The 22,450-nt window shown below is 45.9% G+C and overlaps 1 protein-coding gene across 8 annotated transcripts in view; it reads left to right on the top strand.

Annotated features, from left to right (window-relative positions):
• Window positions 1–22,450, top strand: part of ARMC9 (armadillo repeat containing 9) — a 145,639-nt gene that overhangs the window by 98,640 nt on the left and 24,549 nt on the right. For all 8 annotated transcript variants that reach the window (XR_016394010.1, XM_030760484.2, XM_022567944.3 and 5 more), the window contains exon 20: window positions 12,493–12,597. Coding sequence is in view for 7 of the 8 variants with exons in the window: in XM_030760484.2 (XP_030616344.1) it covers window positions 12,493–12,597 (105 nt within the window). In the remaining variant the exon portion in view is untranslated. The remainder of the gene's footprint in view (window positions 1–12,492; window positions 12,598–22,450) is intronic.

Below are 22,450 nucleotides of genomic sequence, written 5' to 3'. Positions count from 1 at the left end.
CCTTCATCCCTCTCGTCTCCCACCTTCCCCAGAATTAACCACCATCCTGAAGCTGGTGTATAAAATTCCATGAGCATTCTGTGCTTCTATAGTATCTTTATGTTTCCATTAACAATATACAATATTGTTTTATGGTTTTTAAATTTACGTGAATGGCATAATACTCTATGAATCATTTACCAGCTTTTTCCATTCAACATGACGTGTTAGAGATTTATTGATACCAATACGTGCTGCCCTAGTTCATCCTCTTAACTGCTGTACAAAAGTCTCATCTTTATTAGATACTGCCAAATTGCTCTTCAAGGTGGCTGAATCCATTTACACTTTCACTTGATTCCGTCTTAAAAACATTCCCATGCCCCTATCACCTAATAAAATTAAGTTGCTAATGGTGGTATGCAAAGGCCCACTCTGTTGAGACCCCAGTCTACTTTTATATTTTCTTTCACATTACTTGCTTTGTTTCTTCATCTATAAAGATAAAGATAATTACTACCAAATTGTTGTGAGATCAGTGAATTAATCTGTGGCACATAATGGACACCCAAAAAAATGATAGTTTCCGTTCCTTCCTTTGTATCTATATAGTACACACTTGCTCCTTCTGGAGCTATGTGAAAAGAGTCTAATCCAGAAAATTTGGGGGGTGAGCAGGGGGACACGTTAAAGCCAAGACTAGGACGCTCTCTTGATCTCCTGATATCTTATTGTTGCAGCTCACTGGGGTCTTGGATCACATTCTTGTCTCCTCTCATGGGCGCATTTGATCATGTGTACTGTCCGTGTCCTCATTCCAAGTCCAAGGTGACAGGGGCCAAGCACAGAAGCCTCTCTGTACCCCCGAACAGACCCTGAAAATGACAAATACATGCTGGATGTTAAAACAGCGAGTGTTTGAATCTAAATACAGAGAAAGTGGTTCTGTAATCAGACTGCCTGGGTCTGAGTCCTGCCCCATCTCTTACCAGCCATGTGGCCTGGGGCAAGTTGGTTAACCACTCCAGGCCTCAGTGTTCTCATCTGTAAAGTGCAACTATAAATACCCATTTCTTCAGGTGGTTGTGAGGATCGAATGAAATCATCCCCATAAAGTGCTAGCACAGACGCAGTGCATGTTAGCCAGTTTTGACATTACTGTATCATCATGACCTACAGGCAGACTAGACTGATGCAGATGAAGGTCTGCTAGAGTGGAGGTTCCTCGTGTGGTACCCGGCCAGAGCTGGAGCCAAGGTTGGTGGGCGGCCAGGATGGAGCTGGGGGTGGAGAGCGGGGGAAGGGGGCCATTGGACGCCCTCAGTGGGTAAAAGGAGGGGAGGGAGGTCGTTCCCAGCACAAACTTCCGGTAACAGCGTGCTTGTGAGGTTTTTCCTAAAAAAACTAATTCAGATTCCTAATCAATCCCCGCAAAAGCATTTTCCCCGCCGCAGGGAGCCTGAGAAACACTGACAAATCCTTACTTTTCAAATCTCCTTCATCTAGATTCTTTGAGGACTTTGAAGTTCATCTAAACATTATTTCAGAACTTACGTGATTTATTGAATAATAATTTTTCCTTATGACATTCTTGCTGATGTGTAAGCATATACCCTCATTGTGTCAGGGGCATTTCCGGGTCTGCGGTGGTGGTTTCTGGCTTGTCAGCTAGCCGCCCCCCTCACTCCGGGCTGGGGGGGGGGCCCACCCAGCCTTGGGGTCTTTTGTTTCCCCGGAGTGCCGCACCGCCCGCCCCTCCCATCTCTTGAGCACGCTCAGTGACTCTTATTCAGAAGGAACCACAGCGCGGGTTACACGAGTCGTCCTGTCTGCGTCCCGCACAGTGTCTGGACACTGCTATGATGTCGTCTTCCTCCCTCTGTCCCACCAAAGCTTTCTACTGTCTTTCACTTCCAGTCCTGTTCAGCCTCCAAGTCTCCTCTGATTCTGTGTGTTCCATATTTTAATACGCTCGGCTTCTCTCAGAGCAACACTGCCGTCGTCTCCATGTGTCTTGCTATTTTCACTTAGACTTCAGGTGAAGCTGAAGCGAGCATACTGAGCAGCGAAAGCAATGGCTTAGAGGAATCAGGGAAGTGAAGGGTGTTGGGGTTTGTCTGGTTAGTTAATGAACTGAGCTGGTTGTTAAGCCAGCTGTCATTACCCCCAGGAATGTCATTTTGTGGGTAGGGAAGTTGCTGTCTAGAGCAACGCAGCATCGCGACAAGTCCTCCAGGATTCAGAACCTGCTTCCATCCGCAGTCCTGGCACACACTCAAAGAAATCTGCAAAAATGGAAAAGGTCCATTCCGCTAGGGGAAATATGTTGATTACACTGCCTGCCTGGTCACCTTGGTCCACCCTTTCTCTCCCATGTGGAGTGTTTTTTCCTTATTTTTACAAAGAGTGAGATTTCCAATTCAGTGTTCTGAGAAGGTGTCTCAAATTTAAACTGCTGGTAGAAGTCTTATAATTATTTCAAGTGGAAAACACACTCGATACTTTCACTTGTCATATGTAAAACCACTTGAATACATTCTGCTCTCTGCATTATATCTGTAAGAATCTGAGTTTTCAAATGCATTTAGTGGTCAACCTCAGTTTTGTTTTCAGGCCAATTGCTTAGAATCTGGTTTGTCTGGAGTATTATGTATCTAAGCCCTCCAGTTAAGAATCTTGTAGTGTCATAAGATCACCGAGCCGCTATGGGGAAGCTTCGTATTAGAACATCTAAATTCATCTCAGCTCAAGTGCCTTTTTTATGAGGCATTCTTAATTTCTTGAAGTAATCAGTTATCCCTGGGCTCTCCCTTCAGTAATCTGATGCATTCTGCCGAAGTACATAAAGACCAGTAATTTTAGTAAAATTCCTCCCAGCAATGGTATTTAAAACCCACCCTAATGAGACATTTATTCTTGAAGCATTTCCTTATCCATCACCTGCTTACTTCACAGAGTAGATTGCAAAGTATGTTTCATTTGGAATTCCCAGGCAGCTCGGAAAAGCTGGCAATGTGGCTGGTGCTGTTTTTACACGGTGTGTTCTGCACCCGGGTGCTGCCGCATTCAGCTGCTCACACACACTTAAGTGAGGCAAGGGAAATTCTTCCCACTTAAATTGGGGGAAACTAGTGGAAGTAGTCTCCTCTCTCCCAGAGAGAAGGCTGAAGCTGTAAACTTATCACTGAATGTCTCCTAGGTTTGCCCATTTCAAAAAGTTCTGACACATCCTCAGTCGTTTCCACCCACTTGGCCCCAACTGAAGAAGTGGACCCAGTGCCCTGCTATCAGTAGGCATCAGTTTTACAGCCTCTCTCCTTTCGTTTCCCACCACACCTAGTGGTTTCCTCTGCCTTCCCGAAGCTCCCTCTGCGTCTAGTTTCCCAAGTGTTGCTGGAAACAGATTGAATAGTATTGAATTAAGCTCTTGCTTCTCTTTGCTAAGCTGCACTTTCCAGCTCATCGAGTACAGCCCATTTTCCTTCTGCTCTTTACATTTCAGGGGTCCTAACGATGCCTCCGTTTCCTTTTTGCTGATATCAGTGTTTCTTAGAAAAACTATGACAGTGACTTGTTTGTGTCTATACAGTATATGGCTTTTCAAAATCAGAGAACTTAAGAGATTTCCTTAATCAGTAAGGCATGATTTTAAAAGGGACAGGATTTTAAATGATCTCATTCGCCAGATGGAGAAACTCAGGCATTGACAAGAATCACGTCTAATCAGAGCCTCATTACAAACTTTCTTAACCAGGAACTATCAATTTAATAATGATTTTCACATCCATTTGCTTACATTTATGCATCTTACATCAACATAATATTCTTGAAAGCACCAAGAGTATTTGCCTGCGTGTTGGCAGTAGAGAAACCGTGGCAGAGGAAGCAAATTCTCCAGGTGGCAAGCAGATCGGCTGAGATGCCCTGGTTCTTCCTCTGGCCCTACACTTGCATATGACACTGTGACTTAAGTCGACTTTTATTACAGGGTCGTATATATTAGGGACCAAATGTAGAAACTGGCCTGTGTTTTATGAAGGTTATCAATTACCAATGAATTTAGCTATGAAGTATCTTTAATAAAAAACAGCTTCAACTTGCTTTAAATTTTTAAAAATTTGAATAATATTTCAGTGAATCTCTTACTAACTTATTTTTGAACGAGTTAATAAATCAAGCTTTAACTTATGATGGAGAATATGTTCGCTGGTTTGTATATTTGCAGGTGAATGCCTTACATATGTACTCGTTGTCGAGAGTAAAGAAGTACTTTTGTGAGCGTTGACTAAGGTTAGCCATTGACCTTTTATTTTTCATTGAAATGGAATGTGGGCATTTGTTTTGTTTCTTAAGGTTTCATATCTCATCCTGGCAGGGAAGTGGTGTATGACCAATACCTCTGTGAAACTGTGATCCATATGCCCATCTCCAGCCGGTGCCTCCAAAGCCTGGTTCCCTAGGAAAGAGATGAAATACTACCCCACTGCCCAGAGCGCTTGGCCACTCACGCTGACCACACAGCCCAATGCTTTTGTCCACAAAGAGCAGTCATTTTCCTAAAATAATCATATAATGTACACACTATTTGATCACTAAGATGCTGGTATTGTAGTAAGCTAAACTCTAAGCCAAGGCAGCAGCATAAATCTTACCTGGCTGTCCCAGACCTGACCTCAGGTAGGGCCTCATATAGCATTACCTTTAAGGAACCCCGAGTGAAATTTCAGGATGGCGTGTTCACATGCACTTGACAGAGCTGCCAACTCAGGTGAAGCAGCAAGAGAAGGCAGCAGCCCTTGCGTGGAGAATGAGTCGGGAGTAGAGGCTGGACGACCATGAACCTGGTGTTCCAGGTAGGACAAGAGCGGATTCTCCGTCGGTGATTAGATGCGACAGGAAGAGAGAGGACAAGACACGGGGGTCCAGAACGGTGCCGCGGCCCTCCTCTCCCCTCTCTCTGCCCCATTGAGCTCAATCTCCACCGGGCACTGAGGACCCTCGGGCCTCAGAGGACCCGGTCAGTCCAGCCTGTGCCTCCTCAGAGACTGGCTTCTCTGAGGGGCCCCAGGTGGCTGAGTCAGAAAGATCTGGGCAGAAGGGGACTGGCCCAAGGTTAAAGTCCAGACTCCTGCCTCCAGGCCAGGCTCTCACTGTGGACCTGTCACTTCTCTCCAGCTCAGATTCCACATCAGACAAAGTAGGTGTAATCAAAGGGACCCACACGGAGTCACTGTGAGAATTAAGGTGAAGTGCTGTGGAAATGTAAGGTGGATTCCTCCATGGTTCTGTGGTCACAGAGCATCAATGAAGTGCTCAAATGTAAGCTGGAGGGAGCAGCGTCTCCGCAGCAGCCCCTGCCGCGGGTAAGACAGCACGGAGGGTTAGGAAAAGCTATGGGTTGGACTGGAACATGCCTCTCAGTCTGCTGGTTCTGGTCTGCTTCGGGGGCCACCTAGAATAAGTCGAATCCCCTTTCCCTAAGAAAGCCCATCCTGGGGTGACAGCGTCTAGTGGTGGCAGATGGCACTGACTGGGTGGTGAAGAAAGCCCGGGAGACAGGGCTGCGCCCTGGAACAGCCCTACCCAGAGGCAGTCCTCACGGGAATTTGGGCCTTCGCATCCCTTGGAAACTGACTCCGATAAACCAAATTCACAAAAGACTGGGGCACCCAAAATGGCTGGAAGTTTGTTTGAAAACAAGGACAGGTACTTGACGTTTGCTTTCTCTTCCTGTTGGCAAGTTTAGAGGAAGCAAGTCACATGTGGTTGAGTGGGTGAGGAATCAGGAGAAGGATTGGTTAGATAACCTCAGGGACCCTTGTCACCCAGGCGTGCAGCCCTGGGGCACCCCCTCCGCCCTGAGACTGGACGGGCACTGGACGGGCATCTCCTCCAGGGCCCCTCCTTCCTGCCATCTCACTTCACAGCAGGCCAGCTCCCTTCGCACGGACACATTCTTTCCTTAGTTTCTACCTCAGTCAGGTGACGGCCTGGTCTGTTTTGTATTGATCTTTATAATTTAACCTGCAAAGGACAGTGTAATCTCCGAAGCCCTAGCAGGGAGCGGGAAAGAGGACCGCAGCTTCCCCGGTACCATGTACGTCGTTCAGCTGGAGTTTGATTAGACACAGACCCGAGACAGCTCATATATGCTATCATCTTGTTTGTAACTCCTCTCTTTTTGTGTATTTGAAAACTTTTTATTTTGAGATAATTATAGATTGACATAATGATAGAGAAAAATCTTGTGTACCCTTTACCCAATTCCATCCACTGGTAGCATCTTGCAAAGCTACAGCATAACAACAACCAGGGTATTAACACTGATGCATTCAAGAGCCAGAAGATTTCCATTACCACAGGGTCCGTTTACAGCCACAACTCCCATTTCCTCCTTAAAATCTGGCAACCACTAATCTGTTCTCCATTTCCATAGTTTTAGCGTTTCAAGAACGTTGTATAAGTGGAATGATATAGTACGTAACCACCGAGGATTGGCTTTTTTCACACAGCGTATTTCACTGGAGATTCATCCAGGCCCCTGTGTGTCCATAGTTCATGGTGTGGGGCTTCCCTGGTGGCGCAGTGGTTAAGAATCCGCCTGCCAGTGCAGGGGACATGGGTTCGAGCCCTAGTCTGGGAAGATCCCACATGCCGCGGGGCAACTAAGCCCGTGCGCCACAACGACTGAGCCTGCGCTCAGAGCCCGCGAGCCACAACTGCTGAGCCCGCGTGCCACAACTACTGAAGCCCGAGCACCTAGAGCCCGTGTTCCTCAACAAGAGGAGCCACCGCAACGAGAAGCCCACGCACCGCAGGGAAGAGTAGCCCCCGCTCGCCGCAACTAAAGAAAGCCTGAGCGCAGCAACAAAGACCCAACGCAGCTAAAAATAAATAAATAAAATAAATAAATTAAAAAAAAAATAGTTCGTGGTGTGGCTGGACCACAGTTTGTTTAACATTCTCCTGTGGAAGGACATCTGTTGTTCCCAGTTTTTGGTTATTACAAATAAAGCTGCTATGAACATTCATGTACAGATTTTTGTGTGACAATAAGTTTCCACTTCTCTGGGATAAATGCCTAAGAGCATAATTGTTGGGTCACATGTAGCTCCATGTTTAGCTTTTTGAGAAACTGCCAGGCTGTTTGCCGGAGTGGCTGCTCCAGTTCTGTGTTCCCACCAGCAACGTATGTGTGATCTACTTTCTCTGCATCCTCACCAGCATTTGATGTTATTACTGTTTTTAACTTAGCCATTCTGATAGGTGTGGAGTGACTCACTGTGGTTTTAATTTGCATTTTCCTAATGGGTAGTGATGTTGAACATTTTAATGTGCTTATTTGTCATCCACGTGTCCTCTTTAGTGAAATGTCTCCTCATATTTTTGCCCGTTTTCTAACTGGATTGTTTGGGGGTTTTACTGTTGAGTTTTGAGTATTCTTTCTATATTTTATATATTTAGATACTAGTCCTTTGTCAGGTATGTGGTTTCCAAATGTTTTCTGCCAGTCTATAGCTTTTCTTTTTGTCCTCTTAACAGGGTCTTTTACACAGCAAAATTTTTAAATTTTCAATAAAAATCTGATTTATCAAATTTTCCTTTTTATGGACTGTACTCCTGGTATCAAGTATAAGAACGCTTTGCCTTGCCATGGGTCCTGGAGATTTTCTCCTATTCTAACAATTTGAGAGCTTTACATTTAAGTCCATGGTCCATTCTGAGTTAATTTTTATATAAGGTGTGAGAATTAAAGTAAGGTTCTTTTTTTTTTTCCCATGCATGTCCAGTTGCTCCAGCACCACTTGTTTTTGTTTGTTTGTTTGTTTGTTTGTTTTTAATAACAATGGTTGGCATTTATTAGTCATTTACAGTGTATCTGGCACTTTTCTAATGTACAGTTTTCAGAAGTGTCCTATGAGTTAGATTCTATTATTACCATGATTTTACAGATAAGGAAACTGAAAGGTAGATGGAATAAACCGTACAAAGCCCAATGGCAGATGACCATCAGAGCCCATGTTTCTAGCCTATGTGCTCTACTATCTCCCGTATAGAATATTTTACCTTCTCTAGTATTAAGATATTTTATGATAATTTTAGATTTTAAAAGTTTCCCCGGTGATAATTTACTTTTTCACACCAAGAGATCTGTTCCAGTTTGCAGCAATCTAGTCAATAATTCAAAATTTTCATTATTGAATCTTGGGGCAGCACCACTTGTTGAAAAGACTGTCCTTCCTCTGTTGAAATACTTTTTGCACCTTTGTCGAAAATCAGTTGGGCGTATTTGTGTAGGTCTGTTGGAGGTTCTCTGTTTTGTCCAGTTGATCTATATCTCTCTCCCTCTGCCAATACCACATAGTCTTGATTCTGGTAGCTATATAATGTCAACTGGGAAAAAAGTGCACAACCTAAAAGTTGAGAGTTATGTTTTATTCAGGGGCTTTACTGAGGACTGTAGCCTGGGAGACAGCCTCTCAGACAGCTCTGAGGGACTGTTCCAAAGAGGTAAGGGAGGCACTGGATATAATAGGAGCTTTTGCTGGGGAGGAGAATGTAGTTGAACATCAAAAGATTACTACGAATCACACACACACACACAAAACGGACATCTCAAGTTAACGATTTTAGTGCTTTTCAGTGTATGGGAAGATGCAAGAGCCTGGGCTCATTGAAATTACCGTTTTGATATTCATCTTAACTATCTAGGGCCAGTACCTTGTTTTTTTCCATCCTGAGTTCCCCTCAGGGTGCACCAGCAGGGGTGGCTGCAGTGGCTGATGACTTTATGGCCACAGCATCCTTTGTTTGCTGAAATGGCAGACGACAGTCTTTGCCTACAATAATAAGTCCTGAAATCAGGTGGACTGACTGATTCCTCCCACTTTATTCTTCTTTTTCAAAATTGTCTTAGCTATTCTAGTTCCTTTGCCCCTTCCGTATAAATTTTAGAGTAGTCTTGTACCCATCTACAGAAAAAGCTTGCTGGGATTTTTATAGAAATTACATTAAACTTGTATATCAACTTGGGGAGAATTGACATTTTAACTATGTTGAGTTTCTAATTCATGAACAAGTTAATGTCTTTCCATTTATTTAGACCTCCTTTGATTTCTTTCTTTAGTGTTTTGTAGTTCTCAGCATACAAGTCCTATACATGTTTTGTTAGATTTACACCTAAGTATTTCTTATTTTATTTTTGTGTGTGTGTGTATAAGCAATTGTAAATTATATTGTATTTTTAATCAGAGTCTTAATTTAAGACTAGTATGTAGAAATTGATTTCTGTATGTTTATCTTATATCCTGTGACCTTGCTGAACTCACTTATTAGTTCTTTGAGTTTGGGGAGGTCAATTCCTTAGGATTTTCTACATAGACAATCATGTCATCTGCAAATGAAGACAATTCTATTTCTTCCTTTCTGATCTGTACGCTTCCTATTTCCTTTTTTGCCTTCTTGCTCTGTCTAGAACTTATAACACTAAGAATGGTGAGAGTAGAAATCCTTCCCTTGTTCCCAGTCTTAGGGGGAAGGCATCCAGTCTTTCACCATTAAGTATAATGTTAAATACAGGTTTTCTATAGATGTTCTTTATCAAGTACCCCCCATTCCTATTCTTCTGAGTTTTTGGTCATGAATGGATATTGAATTTTGCCATGCTTTTTCTTCATCCATTAATATAATCATGTAATTTTTTTTCTTCGTAAGCCTGCTAATCTTGTGGATTACAATGATTAAATTTTAAATACTGAACCAGACTTGCATCACTAGAACAAACCCCACTTGGTCATTGTATAATAATTTTTTTTAGCATATTGATCTATTGGTCTATTCTATTTGCCTATATTTTGTTAAGGATTTTTTTTCATTTTCCTTTAACTTGGTTGTTAAGGACTTTTGCATCTTTATTTATGATGGATATTTGTCTGTACTCTTTTTATAAAAGTACTATCATTGTCTGGTTTCGGTACCAGGGTAATACCAGCTTCATAAAATGAATTAGGAATTATTTCTTCCTCTTCCGTTTTTGGAGAACATTGTGTAGAATTGGTGTTAACTTTTTAAAAAGTTTGGTAGAATTCTCCAGTGAAACCATGTGGGCCTGGAGAAGTCTTTGGGGGAATTTTTAAATTAGGAATTCAATTTTCTTGATAATTATAGGATTATTCAAGTCATCTGAGAGGCTTTGTGTTTTTTATCTAAGTTGTCAAATTTATGTACGGTTGCTCATAGTAATCCCTATTATCCTTTTTTTTTTCATTTTTTAAAAATCTTTTATTTATATAAGTGTGAACTCTACCTCTGTGGATTTCTACCTGATAATCCATTAATATCCACATTTATTTTCATGCTCACATTGTCCCCATTTGGCCAGTGGAAGTCCCACCAAGTTAGCTCTCATGCATTATATGCACAATTTAATTGTGCATTATTTGTTACAAAAAAATTGAACTAATATATCTTTTCAAACAGTGAAAAAGAACAAAAAGTGACAAGGGCCTAAGAGAAGACAGTGGCAAGTAGAAAAGAAATTTAGAAGTATATAGGTGGCGAAAGCGTGATGATTAACTTGGTATGGGCCTATTATCCTTTTGATGTCTGCAGGTCTGTAGTGATATCTCCTGTTTCATTCCTGGTATCAGTAATTTGTGTCTTCTTTTTCTTTGCCAGTCTTGCTACAGGTTTGACAATTTCATTAATCTTTTCAAAGAATCAGCTTTTAGTTTTACCAGTTTTCTCTGTTGTTTTCCTTTTCATCGATATCTGCTCTTCTCTTTATTATTGCCTTCCTTTTGTTTGCTTTATGTTTACTTTTCTATGTTCTTGAGACTTCCTGTTTTTTTCATTTGTTTCAAGAATGTTTGTGATTGCTCACTGAAGCCATTTTATGATGGTCGCTTTAAAATTTTTTCAGACAATTCTAGCATCTCTGTATCTTGATGTTGGCATCTCTTGATTGTCTCTTAATTCAGTTTGAGAGCACGCTGGTGCCTGGTATGATGAATGATTTTTTATTTAAACCCAGATATTTTGGATACTATGTTATGAAACTTTTGTCTTATTTTAAACCTTCTCTTTTACCTGGCTTCTTCTGACCCTGCTGTGGCAGAGGAGCGGGGGCTTCTCCTCATTACTGTTAGGTGTGGGTAGAAGTCCAGGTTCTGCAGTTGGCCTCTGTTGACACCCCGGGGAGCAGGGGAGGAGACTCCTTGTTACTGCAGGACAGGGGTGAGAGTTCTCCATCCCTGCTGGGCCGCCACTAACACCTCCCTGACTGGAAGAGGTGGTAGGAATGCCTTGTTACTGCCCCCCACGTGGCCTCCCCAACACCACAGGAACATGGTGAAACGTGGCAGTGGTGAACGTCTTGAGTCTCCACCAGGCCTCCTCTGACACCGTCCCTGGTTGCGGGGCAGGGACATCTCATTACTGCAGAGTCGGGGTGGAAGTCCAGCCTCTCCACCTGGTCTCTACTCTCCTCTCCGGGTAGGGGAGCTTCATTACCACCCAGCAAGGACAAAACTCCCCCTCCCTACTTGTCCCTCTCTGATATCACCCCGGTGGGGGTTACTGGGGTGCCTCGTCACAGCCTGGTAAGGGCAGAAGTCTCAGCGCCCTGACGCCCTTGCTGGTGTGGTTGTGGGTGGGATGACAGTGTTTGCTCCGGTGTTTGGTTAGTGTCTAAAAGTTCCATCATGCTGGGCTCCCCGTTTCCTGGTTCTTTGGCTAGACAGAGTAGGCTTTGGGGGACTTTTTTTTGTCTTCACCATGCTCGTTTCCGGGTTGCTGGCTTCTTCAGCGCCAAGTGGGGAATCTCTAAGGCAAAAAGTAAACCCAGGGGACTCACCACCTTTTATTCCTTGTGTTTCAGGATACCCAGCCAGTCTGCCCCCTCCTCTCCACCTCTCAGGGCCTCATATTTATTTTGTACGTAATGTCCAGTGTTTTTGGTTGTACTTAGTGGGAGGAACAGGGAAAAATATGTCCACTCCATCTTCCCAGAAGCAAAACAGTTTTTCTCTTTTTGCTGAGTCTTCTTATTGACCGTAAACTGCGGAAGAAGAGCAAGCCTATAATATACAGTTTTGTATCCTCTGTAAGGCCTGCGCATGTGGAGGTGCTTAGTAGTTATTTGTAGACTGGCTGATTTGGCTGTTTACATGGCACCTTGACCTCACAGAGAAAAACATCCTGAGAACTGTAACTAGGAGAGACCATTCAACAGCATCTTGGGTGAACCTCTTCCCACCTGTGGCCGTGGAAGTGTTCATTAGGCGCCCAGCTTCCTAAAGACGTAGGTTGGCATTTTCCCTTTCATCTTCGCGGAGGTTGTGAGCGGAGGGCAGACGGCCCTGGAGAACCTTTGAAATGCAAACCCATGAGCCGCTGCTGTTGGGCTAAGGTCTTCCCATTTCATGAGGCGCCCACTTGGGGAGGCGCCCTCTGGGAACTTGCAGCGAGGGAGGGGTCCAGAGCACTCACCCCGTGTCTCCTCCTTTGAAACAGGAGGACCATGACACTATGGAAGCCGATCTGGACAAAGATGAACTGATCCAGCCCCAGCTTGGAGAGCTCTCAGGCGAGAAGCTTCTGACCACGGAGTACTTGGGAGTAAGTACCGTGTGACGGGGACGGGACCCCGAAATAGAAAGGAGAGATGGACCATTGATGGACTTAGCATTTGCAGTAACACATAAGGGTTTGGTTTGGTCTGTTATGATACTATGTTTATCAGAAGATATGTGTCAGCCAGCTTGCTTCCAGCGGCCCTAGTTACTATCCTAAACAGACCCGCTGCTGGACAGAAGGCGGTTAGAGTATAACTAAAAGGCACACTCCAGAGCCTTCGTAACATCCGAGGGTAAGCCCGTCCTTAGTAGCAATCGTCTGCCCGTCCAGCGTCTTTGTTTTCTCGTGCCTCATCCGTGAGAAGGGAAGACTGCTGCATCTTTGTCAGTCGTCAGCACACAGGTGATGGCCGAAGCCATCCGAGCAGGTGAGGTCGCCCGCTGAGAGAGGCAGAGGGTGGAGAGGGAGGGAGGGCGGGGCCGAGCCAGCAAGTCAGGTGCAGGAGAAGGAAGACGGGCCCCTGAGAAGGACAGAAAGTGAACAGCCAGGGAGGCTTGAGGAGAACCAGGAGAAAGCAGTGCCACGGAAACCAGGAGGCAGGGGTGTTTCCGGGTGGGCTGAGTGGTCAGTCAAAGCACCAAGAGGCCTGTGGAGTCACACGTCTGTGAGGGGCCATAATCTGAACTCCCCGACGACCCCGATGCTCCGGGAACGCCCAGCTAGGTAGGGAAGGGTGTGAGTCAGGGGAGCTGGCTACTGGCTGGGAGAGGACGGCGGCGTCGAGGACCCAGGTGTCTCGTGGAGCCTTGATCAGAGAACACATGGGTGAGCAGGTGGGATGCCGCAGGGTAAGGTGTCTGAAGGGAGCAGCAATGGTACAGGATGAGGCCAGTTCAGACCGAAGCCCCGTGACAGATGGCTAGCACGTAGGAGTGAAGGCCGTTGATATTAAAAGGAGCTCCTGGAATTTTGAAGCTGGTGGTTGACTGGGTCGGCTACGTGGACCCTGAAATCTCCTCAGATTGGGCAGGTCAGTGTTGGAGCTGGGATGCTGAACAATCGAAGCGAGGACAGTGACTTGGGAAGGAAAAAGGTGGTGGGTGCAGGTGGCGTGAGCCTTTCCAGGGGCAGGTGGAAGCAGAAAGCACCTGTCCATTCCCATTGCTGCCCCGTCCAGGCCCTCAGCACCTCACCCTGGGCACTGGTCTCCCTGGTCACCTGGGCCTGGTCTTCCTCATTGTTCAAGGAGTTTCCAGGGGCCCCAGGCTGGAGTCAGTATATGCTGGCAGAACTTGAAGTTGGAGGACAGCCAAGGGCCCAAGCATGGGGACATTGTCGGCGAGGGTTTTGGAGTTTACTCTGCATGAGCTGGGAAGCTGTTGGAGGGCGCAGAGCAGGGCAGTGCTCAGTTTGACTTACGTTTTACTATATTAACTTCTATTTTCACTCTGGCTGCTTTGTGGAGAATAGACCACATGGGGCAAGAGTTAAAGAAAGGGGGTGATTTAGGAGGCTGGGTGACCACCGGCCCCCAGTCATGGACAAGTGCCTATAGCCCGCCACTGTCCCTAGAAACAGCTCAGGGATCAAAGGAACCTAACTGACTGCGGAGGCTCCATTACGTTAAGTCAAGTGGGGAGGTAGGTGCTTGAGAAGGGACAGAAGTGAGGCCATCCGGGTTCCAAACTGCTGATGGAAGTCTTGAGCCCTGACTAGGCCTTTGCTTCCCTTTGGAAGAACACTGGCTTTGTCAGGGAAGGCCTGAGCTCCATTTGACGGGACGTGCATTTTTTTTTTCAATTTATTTATTTTTTATTTTATTTATTTTTGTCTGTGTTGGGTCTTCGTTGCTGTGCGAGGGCTTTCTCTAGTTGTGGCGAGCGGGTGCGACTCTTCGTTGTGGTGCGCGGGCTTCTCACCACGGTGGCTTCTCTTGTTGCGGAGCATGGGCTCTAGGCGTGCGGGCTTCAGTAGTCGTGGCACACGGGCTCAGTAGTTGTGGCTCACGGGCTCTAGAGCGCAGGCTCAGTAGTTGTGGCACACGGGCTTAGTTGCTCTGCGGTGTGTGGGATCTTCCTGGACCAGGGCTCGAACCCGTGTCCCCTGCACTGGCAGGCGGATTCTTAACCACTGTGCCACCAGTGAAGCCCTGGACGTGCATTTTTAAAAGCAAGATTCTCATGCTTCATGGGCAGGTGGTGAGGAAAACAGAAGGCAAGTTGGTGGGGCTTCTCTGGAGGATGGTGGCGAAGCTGTCGAGAACTCAGCCCTGAGATGCTGGGACTTCCCCACAGACACCACTGCACAAGCACGCGAGGGTCAGCAAGGATGTTGAGACAGAAACCGCAGTACAGCCCCTCCGCTAAATAGCTTTTAGCACCTCTGCACAGTGAAATGCCGCGGGTGAGATCTTACGTTGATGTGGTGAAGATTTTTAACAGCAACAACGAAAACAAGACACCGAACATGCTGGAACTACCAGTTTAATCTTGCAGCTTGGTGAGGCACAAAGTGACAGAGCTTTCAAATCAACCAATAATCCAGCTTAATGGCATCCAGAAATGGTGTCACTTTACCATAGCCTGCAGTTCTAAATCTTCTTAATGCATAGGTACTGTTCTTTTACCAGAAGGAAATATTTAGAAAAGTTCTACACATGCTTGTTTATCTCATTGGTGTCAGTTACTTGTCGGTGGCAATGTGAGTGGTAAGAATGAAGTACAGAAAGAATTCACTATAGGGACGTAAAGACCAAGGTTATTAGTTTCCTAGGGCCGCAGTAACAAATGACCATAAACTGGATGGCTTAAAACCACAGAAATGTATTCTCCCACCATTCTGGAGGCCAGCAGTCCACAGTCAAGTTATCAGCACAACCACACTCCCTCTGAAGGCTCTAGGGGAGAACCTTTCTTGGTCTTGCACCTTCTGGCGGCTCCAGACCCTCCTTGGCTTGTGGCTGTGGAACTCCAGACTCTGCCTCCTCTCCTCTTCTCTTTGTGTTCTCTTGTCTCTTATGACACTCTTCACTGGATTTAGGATAATCTAGGATGATCTCTTCATGTTAGGATCCCTAATGTAACTACATCTGCAAAGACTGTTTATCCAAATCAGGCCACGTTCACAGGTTCCCGGGGTTAGTACATGGACAGATCTGTTGGAGGCCACCATTCGACCCACTAGACCAGGTCACCATAGGATCTCATGTGGAAACGCTTTAAAGTTTTATTAGGAAACTTGCTGTTGAGCAGTAATCGCTGAGGCTGTGGGAACACGGCCCATTTTGCTGTCTTTGTTCGTTAGATTCCTCAGCTGCCCTCAGCCACCCAGCCTTGACTTGAAATTGACAGCCGGCCAGCGCTGTGAGCTCGCCTCACCTGCCCACCTTTGGCTCTGGTGGTTCACGCGGGGGTTGTGCACTCATACCTGCTAACTGCTTGTGTCAAACGAGGGAGCCTGCCAGAGATAGAAGGCGTTGCATTTCACTAGGGAATGTGCACCCCAAAAATCACAATTCACGCCTCCCATCCTGGTGTACTAGGTAGACTGTAGATTTTTCAAGATCAGTGGAAAGCTGTTGACTTTTAGAAACTTGTATTCAAAACTTTTTCATTGAACCTGTGCCATTTGCCTAACCCACAGCAGAATGCTGGCAAAGTTTCTCAAGCTGTTATCTTCCAGAAGTTTACAGAAGATGACACAGAGCAGATAAAAAAGTGTGCTGCTGTTGAGGGATGGGGGGTCAGGGGGTTGACGGGTGATCGTCCTGTGATGTCAGAGCTGACCATCGAAGGTGTGTTAAAATAGAGTCTAGGGGCTTCCCTGGTGGCGCAGTGGTTGGGAGTCCGCCTGCCGATGCAGGGGACACGGGTTCGTGCCCCGGTCCGGGAAGATCCCACACGCCGCGGAGCGGCTGGGCCCGTGAGCCATGGCCGCTGAGCCTGCGCGTCCGGAGCCCGTGCTCCACAACGGGAGAGGCCGCAACGGTGAGAGGCCCACGTACCGCAAAAAAAATAAAAATAAAAAAATAGAGTCTAGGTCCCAGCCCAGACCTCCTTACCATAATCCCAGGAGTGGTAATTGTACACACCAGTGATTTAAAAACTATAATACTAGTTAGGGCGTGAGCGGGGAGGTGCAGTGAGGGCAGCCTGCCGGGGTGTCGAGGAGATGGAAGGGAGCCCTTCCCAGGATGCCTGGACCCATGACTCCCCGCTTGCTGGGCATTGATGGCCACCCCGCGCCCTGCAAGGCCACACTCGCCGCCTGTCCTCACCCCCCCAAGTTCAAGCAGATAGCGCCTGCGCACTGCAGAGCCCAGGCCATGAAGAAGCTGGCGACCACAGGGAACTCAGGGAAAGCTTGGGCAGAACAAGCCACTTTTCCTGGGCTTGCCTGAGCGTGGTGGTGGCCACATCACATGTATCCGTTCACTCATAATTCTGGTGAAAACAGCACCCTTTTGTGTTTCTTCTTCAGGCCGTGATCAGCAGCAGATCAAGACTGATGACTTGCCAACTTCTCCTTGCTTGGTTATTTCTAAATCTTTCAGAATCATCCATATTATGCCGAATAATCACTTAGTTCTTCCTAAAAAGAGTGCCCTGCTTTAAATATCTTCAGTACCCTGGGTGAAGGAGTGTAGATATTTATCATAGGATCTCAGTTGTTTTGTTTTTATTTTGAAGTTTAAACTTATTGTTCAGTTACCTTTAACAACAGTCATAGGCGTGCCTTAAATTAGCTGGGCTCACGTCCTGGGCCACGTCCTGTGCGGATTGCCTCACACATCTGATTCCATTTATTTAACCCTCCCAACAAAGGATGGGGCAAATTCTGCTCGTGTTGCGCGTCATAGGTGAGGCAGCTAAGGCTGAGAGCGTTGAGGAGCATTCTCAGGTGTTATCTGAGCCTGCTTGCTCTTTACCACTAAGCTCTGCTGCCTTCTGGGAGAACCGTTGATTTTCCAGTGAATTCTGTTCCGTATTTGAAAGTTTAGAGTCTCCAACTGTGTGAAATATTCAGAATTACTCTATGGTCCAATTTCTGAGCATAGACTCAGTTTGGAGGGGGAATGCCTGGTGTCAATGCTAATCACTCCCTTTCCACACTTCCTTTTCTGCCAAGTTGGTTTGGAGATCTCCTAAAGGGCTGGTTAAAGCAGGGGTCCTGGCCCAACCTCCGGACAGCCTGAGCGTGTGGACCTGGCCCCAGGAATCTGCCTCTTTATTACACCCCTCAGTGGTTCTAAAGCCAGCATCTGGGCCATGGAAACATTGCCACGTGGGCAGACCTCAAGGTTAGCGGGGCCTCAGCAGGGGAAGTGAGTGCATCTGGCCAGGGGGCAGGGCCAGCCCGCCGGAGACAGGGAAGAAGCTTGGGCGCCTGCAGCTGGCCCTGTTTTACTCGCAGTGAAAACCAAAACCGGAGAAGGAAGGGCCTCAGTTTCCAATTTTTCCTTTTTTTTTTTTTCAAATTTGTCTCCACTTTGGGGTTTTTTTCTAATCACTTTTCAACCAATTATTCCTGCTCTGCCTGACTCTGATGATTGAAAAGTCACTTGGAACTAACTAAAAAGTCCATATTCCTATGTGTGAAAACACAACCAAACAAGCAGGGGGAAGAATCCCCAACCCCCAAAGATTCCAAATCCTTTTCTTTTTCAGTTTGTTTCTGGGATTCTTTTTTCTGATTGCAAAAGAAATACATGCTTATTACTGAAAAGTCAAAAGTAAGCACAGCATAAACAACCACCATAATAATTCTGTCCACCCAGAGATAACCACTGTTCCCTCTATTTTCCTTTCATTTATCTCTGTATCTCATCTTTCCTTTGTCAGCTGGTTTTGAGCTCATCTGCAAGTAGCAGGGAATCCAGCCTTATCAGACCCCAGGCTCGTCTCTTGCCTTCTTTCACCCAGCCCGTCAGAAGGGAAGATCCAGGTTTTGTGGGCCCTCCAGTGTACAGGGTTTTGCAGGCCTTCTTTAAAACAATGGAATACAAAGTTTAGGTATAAAAGTGAATACTTAGAATGAGACTAAGAAAAATAAATCACAGTCAAATTCAAATTTTAAGAACTGACAGATTGATAACCAATAAGGACCTACTGTACAGCACAGGGAACTCTACTCAGTATCTTGTAATAACCTATAATGGAAAAGAATCTAAAAGAGAATAGACATATGTATAACTGAATCACTTTGCTGTACACCTGAAACTAACACAACGTGGTAAATCAACTATAGTTCAATTTTTTTTTTAAAAAAGTAGGTAAAGGGAAAAAAAGAACGAACTGACGGTATCACAAACAGAAAATGATGTTTTATTAACTAGCTGCCCGCCACGTGCTTCATGGTTTTCTTTCCGTACATTTTTTGTTTTATACTCTTTGATTGCCTCTACATATGTTGCAACGAGTTTGTAATATTTTCTACAGAGAAAGAAAAGAAAATTAGTCCTTCCTGTAATGTATTTGATCAGCTTTGTTTCTATCTTTTTTTTTGGCGGTACGCGGGCCTCTCACTGTTGTGGCCTCTCCCGTTGCGGAGCACAGGCTCCGGACGCGCAGCCTCAGCGGCCATGGCTCACGGGCCCAGCCGCTCCGCGGCATGTGGGATCTTCCCGCACCGGGGCACGAACCCACGTCCCCTGCATCGGCAGGCGGACTCTCAACCACTGCGCCACCAGGGAAGCCCCAGCTTTGTTTCTTATTACTGATAGATTTGAAAATTTTCTTTTGGCTTCACATTTAGTTTTATGGTAATGCTGTGTAAATTTTTAGGATTGTTGTTAAATTTGAGAAAACCATCCTCAAACTTCTTTCATAAAGAAACTGGAAGATTTGGGGGCATTTCAAGTTTTCCTGTGCACTGACTCTTCATAAATTCTCTGATGGTGTGTGGAATTCTAGAAGCCACTTCCACACCAGGACAGCTAGCGATGTTTGGCTATGCACAGAAGTGACTGGGAATCATATTTCCCACTAAACTCAAATTAAAGGTCATCCGGATTCACCGTCCTTTTGGCTAAGTTCTAAATTGCCTTTGGCCATTCCAACACCATGAGGGGGAGTATGGCAAGGGAAGTGAGAGTAGAAAGAAACAGCAGTTTTAAGTGACTGCAACTGAAACATGCTACTTCTGCAAATTTTACAAAAACCATATGAGCACATTGCCAGGGCTCTTTCCGGGACTGTGAAGCTTTGGTTTCATTAGCTCCATGGGCTCTCTGCCTGGTGCATTGGCCCTTCATTCACATGCTTGTTGCCTCTTGGTCATAAGACGATGGATGCAGCTCCTGGCACAAAACATGATAAAGTCAGGAGGAAGTCAAGCGTGCAGGCCAGCCAAATCCACCCCCTCTACAGTGCTTTTCCCAAAGCTACTTCTGGTGTCCCCCACTTACTTCTTTTTTTTTTTTTTTTTTTTTATTGGAGTATAATTGCTTTACAATGGTGTGTTAGTTTCTGCTTTATAACAAAGTGAATCAGCTATACATATACGTATATCACCATATCTCCTCCCTCTTGCGTCTCCCTCCCAACCTCCCCCCCCCCCACTTACTTCTTACTGGTCAGAACTGGGCCATGTGGCCCCTAGCTGCAAGGGAGTCTGGAAAGGTGTTTTTAAGTAGACGCATTTCTGGGCCCACAACATCAGAGGGCTGTTGGTCAAGAAAGAGGGAATGAGTATTAGGTGGCCAGCTAGCAGTGTCTCCTTCAGCTTCCAGGTTGTTTTCCATGTGTATAGATGGACATATTGTGTGCCTGTATTTTCTTACAAAAATTCATACCGCTCTATAGCATGTCATAATTGATTTAAGTGATTCACCAATACTCAAAAACTAGCAAATGGGAAATTTTTTACCTCAATTGACATGTTGACCATCTTTTACTACAGAATAAATTACGTTCAGCTAAATCACAGGCTGCATTTTTTTCTAATTGTGGTTAAACATGCTGTATTTTTTTAGTATCAGAACGTTTTTTCAAACAGCATCTCCATCCGTAACACAGATGGAAGCTGAGTTCCTTTGGTGAGTAGGGTGGTTGTCAGGAACCCTTTCTCTTCTCTCCCAACAACCCCTGAAGCATTTCTGTGGAAATAGCACATTGTTGGTAGACACACTTTAAGACCTTTCCAGCCCAAAAAGGCCCCTTTGCAAACTGAGGTGCCCAGAGAGTGCCCTGGAGCCCTTGTGGGCCCCTCCGTGGCTCCCCACATGCACAGTGGCTTGCGAGGTGAACAGGAAACAAGCCCTCTGGAAAGAGCTGCTCTGAGACACCGAGCGCCTAACACAGTCGTTCTCGGCCCTCACACCAACCCTGTTCACCAGAGACCTTTCCTCAGGCCTTCTGACGACACACCGTATGGTTCTGCCCACAGGCCTGACCCAGTTTCCTCATCCACTGGAGAGGACAAATACCACCCGCCTTAGATTGTTTCTTAGGCCTGTGAAGTTTTAGGGAGATGGTGTGGCTGACGGGGTTTTCCAAAGGCTGAAACACTCTCAAATATGTGCTGTGTTCTCTCTCCTCTAGGAAGGAGTTGGGAGGGGTGAGCTGGGAGAGACAATGGAACAGGGAGGAGGCAGGGGGCTTGGGGGGGCTGGCAGCCCACACACTCGCTGTCTCCCTCTCCAGCGCCTAAGACTGAGCTTTCCTATCCTAGCCCTCTGTGGAAGGACCCGGGTGTCTGACTGGCATAATGGAGGGGGAAAGAGAAGCCCCGGGTGGTCCTAAGGTACTGTTGAATATTGGCCTGAAGGAACCTGCTCTGGTGATGGGGGCGGACATGTGAATTTGACCCTAGGTACTAGACGGGGACAGCGGGACAGAAGGGACGTCAGAGGAGAAGCAGACAGCAGTGTTGAGTGACGGCAGTTAAAATAGGCTTCTTTTGCAAATTTCGCAAGAGATATTAAGAGAGATGAAGCTGCATATTAGTTCTTATTTGGGAAGCTTAATTACGTTCCATTTCCTCCAAGAGGGTAGGGGCCTCCCCACCCCTCTCACCTGCCTTTCTCCCCTTCACACCCCCTTCCCTCTCCCCCCACCCGCTGACCAACCCCTCCAGCTGGTAGCTGTCCCCCACAGCACAGGTGAGGCCTAGTGATGCTCTCCCAGAGGCAGTGGGCCTTTTTTTTCTTCTTCCTACCTCAAATACTAGATAAACCCAAATAACTTTTAAGTAAAATCAGGAAATCAAAGACGTAATTCCGGGCTTCCCTGGTGGCACGGTGGTTGAGAGTCCGCCTGCCCATGCAGGGGACACGTGTTCGTGCCCCGGTCCGGGAAGATCCCACATGCCGCGGAGCGGCTGGGCCCGTAAGCCATGGCTGCTGAGCCTGCGCGTCCGGAGCCTGTGCTCCGCAACAGGAGAGGCCACAGCAGTGAGAGGCCCGCGTACCGCAAAAAACAAAACAAAACAAAACAAAAACAAACAAACAAAAAAAAGACGTAATTCCAATTAAAAATTTTTCTTTAGCTTCTTATTTGGAAATAATTCCAGATTCACGGGAAGTTGAAAAAGTAGTACAGAGAGGTCCCGTGCACCCCGCACCTGGCGTCCTCAGTGGTGGCTGTAGCATGTATTGGGCCAGGAGACTGATGTTGGTACAGTCCGCAGACTTCATTCACATTTCACCAATTTTACAGTGATTTCTTCTTTAAACAGTTTTTCTTAATTATTAACATAATATAACCATATTACAGAAAACTCGGAAAATAGAGAGGAAAAAAATTATTCTTGGTTCACTGTCCTATGTAGCCACTATAATCATTTTAGTGTTCATTTCCTTCCAGTCTTTTTGTGTACTTAGCATAATGAAAAGCATCATTTATGTACAATATTATAACCTGACCTAACAATGTTTTAAATAAACATTTTTCTTCAT

This window comes from Delphinapterus leucas, chromosome 8 (assembly GCF_059928025.1).
Source record: "Delphinapterus leucas isolate spDelLeu-1000000601 "Yukka" chromosome 8, BTC_Dleu_Yukka2, whole genome shotgun sequence".
Taxonomy (NCBI): domain Eukaryota; kingdom Metazoa; phylum Chordata; class Mammalia; order Artiodactyla; family Monodontidae; genus Delphinapterus; species Delphinapterus leucas.
The sequence above is the reverse complement of the archived record's forward strand: the minus strand, read 5'-3'. Positions and strand labels throughout refer to the sequence as shown.